Below are 13,271 nucleotides of genomic sequence, written 5' to 3' on the forward strand. Positions count from 1 at the left end.
GCTAACCTAGCAGGGTCAGAGCATCAAACCCACCGGCCACTCTGAGGGAGAAAGGTGAGGCTGTCTGCTCCAGTCAAGAGTCAAAGTTCTGGAAACCTGCAGGGGCTCTTCTACCCTGCCCTGCAGGCTCACTGTGCGTCTGCATCAACTCCACAGCAGGGAATGTGCTGTTTGTTTTTAAGGAGTCCTGGTGAGGATATGGGTTAGACATTTGCCCAATCATTACAAAGTCAGCGATTCAAACCCACCAGGAGAACCCGGGGGAACCAGGGGGCTGTCTGCTCCGATAACGATTGAACGTCTCAACACCCTGGTGGGGGCTGGTTGGATCTGGGTATAAAGAACACACCTGATCACCATGAACATGACTGAATGTTTTACAGGCACCTGCGCGTGGTGGTGCAAAGGTTAAGCGCCAGGCTGCGAGTGGACTAGTTGGTGGCTTAATTCCATCCGCTGCTCTGCGTGAGAAAGGCACGTGCCCCTGCCGGCATGCGTGCGGGTTGGAGGGGTGCGCGTGCGGGAGGAAGGGGCGAGAGGGAAGGGGCACGTGCGCGGGGTGGGGGCGCGCACTATTTCCTGGAGTAGTAAAACAGCAGGCAGAGGGACAGGACGAAGGCGGACAGCAGGAAGGCGATGAAGGCCAGCAGGGCCTTCCGGCTCTGCGAGAGGCCGCACTCGGGGCACACATCGTCCAGCTGCCCCGGGCAGGGCGTCCCCAGCCCCCGGGGGGCCCCGAAGCCGCGCCGGCGGATGATCTCCCGGTAACGCTCCAGGGACGGCTTGGCCTCGAACTGGTTCGCGGCGTAGCGGTAGAAGCCGAACCTGGGCGCGCTGCGGTCACTCAGGGCGTAGGCGAAGTAGCCGCGAAGATCCACACCGTCCAGGACATGCGCTGTGCAGAGAGAGGGAGGGAGGGGAAGGGCGGGGGTCGCTGTGAAAACACGGCAAATACACCTTCCGCAGCCCGGCCCCTTCTCTGTGGGGAAATTGTCGCGGAGCACAACTGCAGAGTGAATTAGACTTCGTTTGTGCGGTGCAGTGCTTCGCGTTGGGCGGCTAACCAAAGAGTCAGTGGTTCAAAGCCCCAGCCACCCCGTAGGAGAGACGAGGCTTTCTGCTGCGGTAAAGACTGACAGCCTTGTGACCGGGGGTCCACATCCACTGATGCAGGGGTCTGGGCGGTACTGGCGGAGCCCTGGTTAGCGCTGGGTTGCTAACGCGAGGCAGGCAGGTCAACCCCCGAGACAGGAAGAAAGGTCTGACGGTCTGCTTTAAATAAGGACCGCAGACCAGGAAAGTCAAACCAACAGCCGGCCATCGGGCCCACTCTGACTCAGCCACTCTCTGCGGGTCTCCACGGCTGCATGGCTTTATGGGAACAGACAGACTGGCCGCTTTTCTGAGGAGCATCTGGTGGCCTTGAACCACTAACCTTGCGGTAAGCAGGCCCACGCTGACCCTGCAGGGCCACCATGGCTCCTCCCAGTACCAATGACGGCTGAGGACACGGAGCCCTGTGGGTGGGGCAGCGCTGCTCTGTCACCCTGGGTCCCTATGCATCTAAACTCCAGACCCAAACAGCAAACCCCGCCACCACCATCGGGTCAAAGGCGACTCACGGCGACGCCATAGGATAGGACAGGGCAGAGCTGCCCCTGCGGGCTCCCAGACGGTCACTCTCTACAGGAGTAGAAGCCTCGGCTTTCGCCCGAGGAGCAGCTGGTGGTGTCAAACTGCTGACCTTGCAGTAAGCAGCCCAGAACATCCCCTTCTGCACCATCAGGGGCTTTCCCACTGCCGCAGGTGTTGCAGACAGTGGGCTAGGGAAGCTCCGCTCCTCCCCAGAAGGCTCAGGGTGCCTCTGAAGAGAGGGCTGGTGAACTCCCCCCATAAAGCCAGCCCTGTCCACTGAAAGCCCAGGCAGCCCAGTTCCACATTGACACCAGGGGTCGCCATGAGTAGGGACCGCCCGCCCACCCTGGCGTCCCATGGCATAAGGCTGCAAAGGCCCCTGTCGTGGGGTCCCCCACCTTTCAGCGCCTCGTTGATGTAGTGGTGTATGTAGTGCACCCTGAGCGCGTCCTGCGCGTCCTGGGGGTCATCGTCCACCCCGTTGGCCACGATGAACGTGGGGTGGTCCCCGTACTTGAGCCGCAGCCAGTGGAGGGCCCGGCGCAGCCCCCAGGGCACCACAGCCACCTGGCCGGGCGAGTTGAGCCAGGTGATGTCGGTCATCTCCTGCACCTGCAGGAAGTCGTTGTACTTGGCCGGCTCCTCTCTCTGCCAGTCCACGAGGATGGTGGTGTAGTGGCTGAGCGCCAGGAAGTCGAAGGAGCCGTGGACCAGCCGCCTCTCGTCCTCCGTGAAGTACGGCAGCAGGACATCGCCCCGGCGCTCCAGCCAGTCCCGCATGGTGCTCGGGTAGTCACCCGAGCCGAAGATGGGCTCAGCCAGCCAGCCGATGTCGAACTCCAGGACCCGCTGGGCCACGGCTCGGTCCTGCGGGGAGGATGGGCAGGCAGGCTCCACCCAGTCGGCCTGCAGGGCGATGGAGATGCGGCCCCCCTGGGACGGTCTGAAGTCCCGGTCGTAGACCCTCCAGGCCAGCGCGTGGGCCCTCAGCACATTGTGGCCGGCGCTGTAGCTCAGGTTTCGGGTCGGCGGCTGATTCAGCGTGATCCAGAAGTGGACCGCGTGGCCCAGTTCCTCAAAGCACAGCCGGGCGTAGTCTGCGAAGGCCAGGGCTGTGTGGGGGTTCTCCCAGGCCCCCCGCTGGGCCAGGGGGGCTGGCAGTCCCTGGTGCGGGCCGGCTGGCTGCCAGAGGGCCACCACGGGCGTGATGTTGGCGTGGCGGAGTTCGCTGGCCAGACAGCGGTAGTAGTGCAGGGCTGTGTGGTTCACCCAGGTCCGGTTCCCCAGCGGCAGGACCTGCGCCCAGTCCAGGGAGAACTGGAAGTGGGTGACCTGCGTGCCCTGCACCAAGGAGACCTGCAGGTGGATGGCAGGCAGGTCGCCGCAGCAGGGGGTCCTCCTCTTGGTCACCGCCCCGTCCACCTTGATGAGGGCCTTGGTGCGGTGGACGTCCCACAGGTACACGTTGGGATCCGTGAACTGAGACAGGGTGGTGTCCACCTGAGGAACAGATGGGCGGTTAGTGCCAACCTCGGGAGCTCAGCGTGGGGTGGGGGGGGGTCCCCAGAGAGCTCACCCAGCTAAGCGCTCGACCCCAGGTCAGAGGATGAGTGGGCACCCACCCCGGGCACATTGGAGGACACCCGCGTGATCTGTTTCTCACAGGTCACAGCCTGGACAGGCCTGTGGGGCACTTCGCCCTTGGCACACATGGGGCGGCATGAGTGGGAACACCCCCCACCCCCACCCCACCCCCGAAGGCTGCTGCCTGCAGCAGCACCAGTGGTTATGTGTGTGTCCCCCAGCAGTGCAAACAGTCAGTGTGCGCCCGGCTCACCGGAGATTTGGGAGTGGGGGCCCACCCAGAAGGACCTGGGAAGACAGGGCTGGAAAACCTACAGACACAGACTCCTGTCGTCCATTCGACTCCGGCTCTGCGCCGGCCCTCTGGGACGGGGTGGAACGGCCCCTGTGGGCTTCCCAGACCGTACTCCTGACTCGAGGAGAGTGCCTCGTCTTCCTCCCAAGAGGCGGCTGGAGGTTTCAAACTGCTGATCTTGTTGCTGAGGTCACCAGGTGTGGGGAGCGGCTCAACACCCACATACAAAACCGTGAGCATGCTGGGTGAGCAAGACGCGCAGCCTGCCTGGCCGAAGGCTGAAGGGCGGTCCCCATGCCGCCGCCTCAGTCCTTGCCGAAGGGAACCGTCTCCTGTCTCTTAAGCTTGTTGGTTTGACCCAGCACCTTCCTGACGCCTGAACTGTCACTGTCACCTTGATGACCCATGGCGTCAACTCCGTCCCAGGGCCACCCCTGTAGGACAGGGTAGAGCTGTCCCTGTGGGTGTCCGAGGCTGGAAGTCTTTCCGGGAGCAGAAAGTCCCGACTTTCTCCTAGGAGCTGGTTTTGAGCTGCCGACCCAGCATTCCGAAGTCCAACACGTAACCCATTACACCTCAGGGCTCCCAACCCCGTACCCGAGGGAGAGACCGATCCGGGTGCGTTGGCTCCAGGTGGCAACACCCATCTGGGTTAAGTGATAAGCAGGGTGTTTGGGGACAGTTTCCTTTCAAGAATTCCCCAACAATAGAAGACTCCACATTAGGAAAGGAAAGAAGTGGGCAAAAGCATAATCTCACGACAGAGTGAGTAAGTGAATGAGTGAGTGGGTGAGTGAGTGGGTAAATGGGTGAGTGAGTGAGTGAGTGAGTGAGCGAGCAGGTGGATGTGAGCGAGTAGATGAGTGAGAGTCAGTGGATGAGTGAATGAAAGTGGGTGGATGCATGAGTGAGTGGATGAGTGAGTGAGTGGATGAGTGAGTGGGTGGATGAGTGAGTGGGTGGATGAGTGGATGAGTGAGAGTGATTGGATGAGTGAGTGGGTGCATGAGTGAGTGGGTGCATGAGTGAGTGGGTGAGTGAGAGTGATTGGATGAGTGAGTGGGTGGATGAGTGAGAGAGTGGATGAGTGAGAGTGATTGGATGAGTGAGTGGGTACATGAGTAAGTGGGTGAGTGAGAGTGATTGGATGAGTGAGTGGGTAGATGAGTGAGAGAGTGGATGAGTGAGAGTGATTGGATGAGTGAGTGGGTGGATGAGTAAGTGGGTGCATGAGTGAGTGGGTGAGTGAGAGTGATTGGATGAGTGAGTGGGTGCATGAGTGAGTGGGTGCATGAGTGAGTGGGTGAGTGAGAGTGATTGGATGAGTGAGTGGGTGGATGAGTGAGAGAGTGGATGAGTGAGAGAGTGGATGAGTGAGAGTGTGAATGAGTGAGTGAATGAGTGAGTGAGTGGATGAGCTAGTGGGTGCATGAGAGAATGGATGAGTGAGAGTGATTGGATAAGTGAGTGGGTGGATGACTGAGTAAGTGGATGAGTGAGTGGGTAGATGAGTGAGAGTGACTGGATAAGTGAGTGGGTGGATGAGTGAGTGGGTAGATGAGAGAGTGGGTAGATGAGTGAGTGGGTGGATGAGTGAGAGAGTGGATGAGTGAGAGAGTGGATGAGTGAGAGAGTGGATGAGTGAGGGAGTGGGTGCATGAGTGAGTGGGTGCATGAGTGAGTGGGTGGATGAGTGAGAGAGTGGATGAGTGAGTGAGTGGGTGCATGAGTGAGTGGATGGATGAGTGAGAGAGTGGATAAGTGAGAGAGTGGATGAGTAAGAGGGTGGATAAGTGAGTGAGTGGGTGCATGAGTGAGTGGGTGCATGAGTGAGTGGGTAGATGAGTGAGTGGATGGATGAGTGAGAGAGTGGATGAGTGAGTGAGTGGGTGGATGAGTGAGTGGGTGTATGAGTGAGTGGGTGTATGAGTGAGTGGGTGGATGAGTGAGTGGATGGATGAGTGAGAGAGTGGATGAGTGAGTGAGTGGATAAGTGAGTGAGTGGGTGCATGAGTGAGTGGGTGCATGAGTGAGTGGGTAGATGAGTGAGTGTATGGATGAGTGAGAGAGTGGATGAGTGAGTGAGTGGGTGTATGAGTGAGTGGGTGCATGAGTGAGTGGATGGATGAGTGAGAGAGTGGATGAGTGAGTGAGTGGGTGTATGAGTGAGTGGGTGAGTGAGTGGATGGATGAGTGAGTGGGTGGATGAGTGAGTGGATGAGTGAGTGGGTGTATGAGTGAGTGGGTGGATGAGTGAGTGGATGGATGAGTGAGAGAGTGGATGAGTGAGTGAGTGGGTGTATGAGTGAGTGGGTGGATGAGTGAGTGGATGGATGAGTGAGAGAGTGGATGAGTGAGTGAGTGGGTGGATGAGTGAGTGGGTGGATGAGTGAGTGGATGGATGAGTGAGAGAGTGGATGAGTGAGTGAGTGGGTGGATGAGTGAGTGGGTGGATGAGTGAGAGAGTGGATGAGTGAGTGAGTGGGTGTATGAGTGAGTGGGTGGATGAGTGAGTGGGTGGATGAGTGAGTGGATGGATGAGTGAGAGAGTGGATGGATGAGTGAGTGGGTGGATGAGTGAGTGGATGGATGAGTGAGTGGATGAGTGAGTGAGTGGGTGTATGAGTGAGTGGGTGGATGAGTGAGTGGATGGATGAGTGAGAGAGTGGATGAGTGAGTGAGTGGGTGTATGAGTGAGTGGGTGGATGAGTGAGTGGATGGATGAGTGAGAGAGTGGATGAGTGAGTGAGTGGGTGGATGAGTGAGTGGGTGGATGAGTGAGAGTGACTGGATAAGTGAGTGGGTGGATGAGTGAGTGGGTAGATGAGAGAGTGGGTAGATGAGTGAGTGGGTGGATGAGTGAGAGAGTGGATGAGTGAGAGAGTGGATGAGTGAGAGAGTGGATGAGTGAGGGAGTGGGTGCATGAGTGAGTGGGTGCATGAGTGAGTGGGTGGATGAGTGAGAGAGTGGATGAGTGAGTGAGTGGGTGCATGAGTGAGTGGATGGATGAGTGAGAGAGTGGATAAGTGAGAGAGTGGATGAGTAAGAGGGTGGATAAGTGAGTGAGTGGGTGCATGAGTGAGTGGGTGCATGAGTGAGTGGGTAGATGAGTGAGTGGATGGATGAGTGAGAGAGTGGATGAGTGAGTGAGTGGGTGGATGAGTGAGTGGGTGTATGAGTGAGTGGGTGTATGAGTGAGTGGGTGGATGAGTGAGTGGATGGATGAGTGAGAGAGTGGATGAGTGAGTGAGTGGATAAGTGAGTGAGTGGGTGCATGAGTGAGTGGGTGCATGAGTGAGTGGGTAGATGAGTGAGTGTATGGATGAGTGAGAGAGTGGATGAGTGAGTGAGTGGGTGTATGAGTGAGTGGGTGCATGAGTGAGTGGATGGATGAGTGAGAGAGTGGATGAGTGAGTGGGTGTATGAGTGAGTGGGTGAGTGAGTGGATGGATGAGTGAGTGGGTGGATGAGTGAGTGGGTGGATGAGTGAGTGGATGGATGAGTGAGTGGATGAGTGAGTGAGTGGGTGTATGAGTGAGTGGGTGGATGAGTGAGTGGATGGATGAGTGAGAGAGTGGATGAGTGAGTGAGTGGGTGTATGAGTGAGTGGGTGGATGAGTGAGTGGGTGGATGAGTGAGAGAGTGGATGAGTGAGTGAGTGGGTGGATGAGTGAGTGGGTGGATGAGTGAGAGAGTGGATGAGTGAGTGAGTGGGTGTATGAGTGAGTGGGTGGATGAGTGAGTGGATGGATGAGTGAGAGAGTGGATGAGTGAGTGAGTGGGTGTATGAGTGAGTGGGTGGATGAGTGAGTGGATGGATGAGTGAGAGAGTGGATGAGTGAGTGAGTGGGTGGATGAGTGAGTGGATGAGTGAGTGAGTGGGTGGATGAGTGAGTGGATGGATGAGTGAGAGAGTGGATGGATGAGTGAGTGGGTGGATGAGTGAGTGGATGGATGAGTGAGAGAGTGGATGGATGAGTGAGTGGGTGGATGAGTGAGTGGATGGATGAGTGAGTGGATGAGTGAGTGAGTGGGTGTATGAGTGAGTGGGTGGATGAGTGAGTGGATGGATGAGTGAGAGAGTGGATGAGTGAGTGAGTGGGTGTATGAGTGAGTGGGTGGATGAGTGAGTGGATGGATGAGTGAGAGAGTGGATGAGTGGGTGGATGAGTGAGTGGGTGGATGAGTGAGTGGATGGGTGAGTGAGAGAGTGGATGGATGAGTGAGTGGGTGGATGAGTGAGTGGATGGATGAGTGAGAGAGTGGATGAGTGAGTGAGTGGGTGGATGAGTGAGTGGATGAGTGAGTGAGTGGGTGGATGAGTGAGTGGATGGATGAGTGAGAGAGTGGATGGATGAGTGAGTGGGTGGATGAGTGAGTGGATGGATGAGTGAGAGAGTGGATGGATGAGTGAGTGGGTGGATGAGTGAGTGGGTGGATGAGTGAGTGGATGGATGAGTGAGTGGGTGGATGAGTGAGTGGGTGGATGAGTGAGAGAGTGGATGAGTGAGTGAGTGGGTGGATGAGTGAGTGGATGAGTGAGTGAGTGGGTGGATGAGTGAGTGGATGGATGAGTGAGAGAGTGGATGGATGAGTGAGTGGGTGGATGAGTGAGTGGATGGATGAGTGAGAGAGTGGATGGATGAGTGAGTGGGTGGATGAGTGAGTGGGTGGATGAGTGAGTGGATGGATGAGTGAGTGGGTGGATGAGTGAGTGGGTGGATGAGTGAGTGGATGGATGAGTGAGAGAGTGGATGAGTGAGTGGATGGATGAGTGAGAGAGTGGATGGATGAGTGAGTGGGTGGATGAGTGAGTGGATGGATGAGTGAGAGAGTGGATGGATGAGTGAGTGGGTGGATGAGTGAGTGGGTGTATGAGTGAGTGGGTGGATGAGTGAGAGAGTGAGTAGGTAAGTCTAGAGAAGAAATGACATTTAGTCCCTCAAGGGACGAAGGCCCTCCTTGGAACAATCTCGTGAGGCCAAAAGGGGCAGCAATTGCCCTCAAAACAAATCTCAGAAGGCAGGGAGGGGCGGGAAAGGAAGAGGACCAGGAGTGGTGACCAAGGAGGGAGGGAAAGATTAGTGCCACGACCCTGAGGGGCGACAAGGAAACCGATGGAGAACGTCCCAAAGCAAAATGCCCAGATGTTTACTGCTGTGGGCGCTCTTCCCAGATTATAAGAAGAAGCAGTAAAGTGAAATAAAGCTGGGCTCATTTTAAAGTCTTGTTCTACATGGAGATTCGCTGCAGGAAAACTAAAGACTCAGGTGAGGAGCAGGGATGTCACTTTGAGGACTCAGGTGCCCCTGCGCCGAGCCCCGGTCTTCTCATTGCTGTGCGTGCGTGTGAAAGCTGGACCTTGAGTAAGCAGCACCGGAGAAGAAGGGATGCGTCTGAACTGCGACCCTAGGGAAGACTACTGCAAGTACTGGGTCTGCTGAAAGGCCACACCCAACTGACCTCCTTGGAGGCAAGGATGGGCAGACTTCATCTCACATACTTTAGACACGATGTCAGGAGAGAGCCGTCCCTGGAGAAAGACATCGTGGTGGGTAAAGCGGAGGAGCAGTGGAAAATAGGAAGGCCCTCCACAGGTTGGTGGACACAGTGGCTGCACCGATGGGCTTGGGCGTAGGAACGGTTGTGGGGATGATGCGGGACCAGGCAGTGTTGCGTTCTGTTGTGCGTGGGGTCGCTGTGGGTTGGAGCCAACTTGATAGCCCTAACACCTCGTGGTCACCAGCAGCTGCGTGGAGCCTGAGCCGTGGCGAGCCCGCGTGTGTCGGGACAGAGCTGTGCTCCGGGGGGGGGGGGGGTGGACTGCGGGCTGGTTTTTCACCAGGCGATGGCCAGGCCTGTCTTCTGAGGTACCTTGAGATGAGCTCAAACCTCGAACTTCGTGGTTAGCAGCCGAGCTCACCGCCGGCCACTGTGCCACAGATGGAAGACGAGGTGAAGGTGCATCGTGGCTGCCTGTGGTTGGGTCGATGGCGGACTGAACAGATCAGCCCCGGCTGCAGCCGTCGGCGCAAACACCACAGACGGTGAGGACAGCGCAGGGCCGGGCGGGGTCCTTTCTGTGGTGCGTGCAACCTGCCAGCAACAGCTCTGAGAAAGGCAGGTTGAGAAGAGAGAAATAAGAAGCCTACGATGATGCCTGGTGGCCTTGTGGGATGCAAACTCAGCTGCAACTACAAGGTCGGCGGTTTGAGAGCAGCCACAGCTCACGGGCGAGAGACGAGCCTGCTGGCTCCTGTAAAGGTGTTGCTGCTATTAGCTGCTGCTGAGTCAGCGCTGACTCATAGGACCCGGTGCACCACAGAGCAGAACACCAACAGCATCGTACAGTAGAGTCCGTCGTGCAGCCACTGGGTCAGGCCATCTCTCTTTCCACTGCCCCTCTACTTTACCAAGCCTGACGTCCTTCTCTAGGGACTGGTCTCTCATGGGACACAGTCAAGAAAGCCCTGCGGGCCGTCTTCGCTGTGGCATAAAGGGCGCATGAGTCAGAGCCGCCCCGACCTGGTTTGGTGATGAAGTCTGGGCCCTCAGGCCTCGCCCGTCAGGGGCAGCAGGCTGAGCTGGGCGTTAGGAGCTGTGTCCATGTTCCTATGCAGGCCCGGCGGGGTGTTAATTTAGTCATTGCAAACCGGGTGTGTCGAAGGGGCATGGCCCTTTCTGGAGGACTGCCCCTCGTGTGACCCCCGCTGCTCTGGGTACAGGTTTCCATCGCCACAGTCTGCAGGCCTCACCTCGGCTCTGCCACGTGATGGTATCTATTGTCACATGTGAAGGGACCGTGTCCCCACTGGAAGCAAAATTTGGGGTTATTTTTATAGTGTTTTTAGTTGACTACATTCAGAACTCTGCTACCATCACTGTCCCCAAGATACAACTTACGGTCAGTCCATCTGAAAAACAGATGTTCCTGGGTAAATTTTATATATATATATATATATATATATATATATATATATATATATATATATATATATATATATATATACCTATATACCCACTCTACAGTCAGAAATTAAGTTTCAGGCAACATTCCACTTAACTTCCGTTCACTTATTGGTGGATTATTTTTACCGAAAAAAAAAAAAAAGCAAGAAAGAATCAAGTGGAATCTCAATTGCCTTTCCGTGCAGAAGGGACAGGTGTGGGGCGAATTACAGATCTCTGCTCGTCAGAAGAGCCGGCTGTCCGCTCCCATGGTTACAGAGGGGCAGTTCTGCTCAGTCCAACAGGGCCGCATGAGTCAGAATGAACTCGATAGCAGTGACAGGAGCCCAGGCGACAGTGGGTCAGCAGTTCAAGCCACCAGGCAGAGAGCTCTGCAGAAGGTGAGGCTTGTGAAGCATTCGAGTCTGAAGCCCACAGCGGCAGCTGCACCCCGTCCTGCAGGGTTGCTGTGAGGCGGCACCCACTCGATGGCAGCAGGTTTGGTTTGGGTCCTGTATGAGGTTAATGATGAAAGCAGGCCCTGAGATGCTGTGCATCTATCATGTCTTGGGACTTTCTCGTGCTCGGTGTCACAGACCTTACGAATTAAGCGAACCTGCAGATGTCCCACAATCGGTATTGCCAGAAATACAGTGTAAATGTTGTTTGTGAACGGAAATGAGCCAAGCACGATCACAGCCTGGAGCCTGTGGGATGCTCCATTCCCTGACTTCTTCATAAGCAGACTTTCCATTTCCCTGCCCCCTCAGAGCGGGAATTAACTAGGCCCAGTCAGCGCAGAGCAGGGAGCTGACTCTTGGGGTGGTAGAGCAGTCCAATGGGGGCAGAGAGGAGCTGCTACCTAGGGAGCCCCAGGCTGCCCTCTTTGTGGGAGCAGATCGCCAGTCTCCACAGGGTTTCAACAGCTGGTGTTTGGGGTGCAGACAGCCGGGTCTTCCTCCTACAGAGTCGCGGGGTGGGTTTGAACGTCCCGTCTTTCGGTTGGCTGTGGGTGCTCATGGGTTACGCCATGAGGGCTCCTACAAATGACATCATAGGAAGTGTCTCTCTTCAAGTAATGTCATCTATAGTCACAGAATTTTGTCATTTTAGAATGATGGTCATATCCTCTCACCATCCTTATGTGTGATAGGCACGTTTATTGTGCCAACCTGGCCAAAAGGAACATGTGGGATTAATCAGAGCGAAGTTTGATTGGCAGGCAAAGACATAAATGGCTCCACAAGGCCCGCCCCTCCCTCTTTGCTTTCTGTTGATTGGGCCAGCATGCAGCTGCTTTAGCTAGTTCTGTGCCTCAATTGTGAGCTACACTACCCGCGGGACAGCCAACCCGTGGATCGTGTGGCTAGAGCTTCAGGTTCCTTCGAGACCTGCTTTGCCATGCTGCTGGTGTGTACATCGCTGGAGCTTGAGGCTGGTGGAGCCTGTCATCTTGCATTGCTTGAGCTTGATATCCTATCCGGGCCTGCTTTGCTAAGCTCCTGAGCAGCTGACTGGTTGCTGACCCACCCTGCTGTTTGCTGTCTGTGAGCAGACTCTGCCTGCATTGCCCTAGGGAAGACTCAGCTGTCTGCTTCCTTGACCTTGGACCCATCACCCCTCGTGACTTGAAGGACTTTCAGTATATTAACTGTTCCACAGAAGTGAGTTGAACTGAACCCTCTGTACTGCTGTGTGGACTAATTAGTTATATTCCTTTGTGCTGTATAAACCTACCCATATGTAGAATCATAAGTGCCTGGTTTTGTTTCTCTAGAGAACCCTGCATAACCCATTATCCAGTTTAAGTGCTGGATGCATCTTCTGAAATGCCGGACCACCTGAAGAAGAACCCAGCATCAGGACTGGAGGAGGCCTGTGAACAACCTTCGACACATAGATGACAGACACACCCTCGCTTGCCGAAAGCCAAGGGGACCACAGTCCTTGTTGATGAAGATCAAAGACTACAGCCTTCCGTGTGGACCACACATCAACAGAAACCCTCACGACTGGACCAGTCAGCATCGTGTTCGGCGGAAAAACGATTTAAGCTGTCGAGGATTTCGTGTTAGTGGGATCTAAAATCAACACCTGTGGGAGCATCAGTCAGGAAATTGAACTGCAGAGTGCACCGGGAAAATCTGCTACAAAAAGATCTCCTGAGAGAGTCAGAACACAGACTGACTCCCTGGGAGACATTGCTGTTGACAAGACACACACATGGAGCTACGCTGATGGAGCCAGAGCCCTGGAGCTGAGGAGCCACGTAGAGACCCCTGCCAGTGCTGAGATGCTTCCACCACCACTGGACCCACAGGACTTTCCACCCACTGGCCTGTGACCTCCCTGCATTCGGCATCACTGCATGTGTTGCGTGAGTCTGAAGACGAATTTATAGACTGGTAGCGGACATATGGGCTAATATCGGATTTATGGACTTGACCTGGACTAGGCTGGGATGTTTTCTCAATACCCAATTGCTCTTGTATATATATCTTTCTTATATACATGAGTCTCCCTGGATTTGTTTCTCTCGTCTGCCGGGACTCACACACTGGCTCACTGACTGCTGGTGAGGGGCTGCCATGCCATTTCCATGACGACGGGGCGGGGTTCTGCTGTCGGGGAGATTACAGAGCTGGGGTGGCCAGTGGCTACGCCTCCCCGGGACTGTGGCTACAGCTCCTGCTCCCATTCCCCGAGCTACACTAGAATCTGGGTCCTCTGGGTGCTGAGAATGCCCTGCTCTGTCCCCCAGAGAGCTCACCTGCTCTAAAAAGGCGTGGATGCCAACTTATGGTGACC

General features: G+C 55.7%; 1 protein-coding gene across 1 annotated transcript in view; it reads right to left on the reverse strand.

The window, feature by feature from the left end:
• Window positions 1-572: 572 nt before the first annotated feature.
• KL (klotho) overlaps window positions 573-13,271 on the reverse strand; it is a 32,817-nt gene continuing 20,118 nt past the window's right edge. Inside the window, exons 4-5 of the mRNA XM_075563555.1 lie at window positions 2,034-3,135; window positions 573-895 (exon numbers count right to left, since the gene is read on the reverse strand). Of these exons, the coding sequence (XP_075419670.1) occupies window positions 573-895; window positions 2,034-3,135 (1,425 nt within the window). The remainder of the gene's footprint in view (window positions 896-2,033; window positions 3,136-13,271) is intronic.

This window comes from Tenrec ecaudatus, chromosome 11 (assembly GCF_050624435.1).
Source record: "Tenrec ecaudatus isolate mTenEca1 chromosome 11, mTenEca1.hap1, whole genome shotgun sequence".
NCBI lineage: Eukaryota > Metazoa > Chordata > Mammalia > Afrosoricida > Tenrecidae > Tenrec > Tenrec ecaudatus.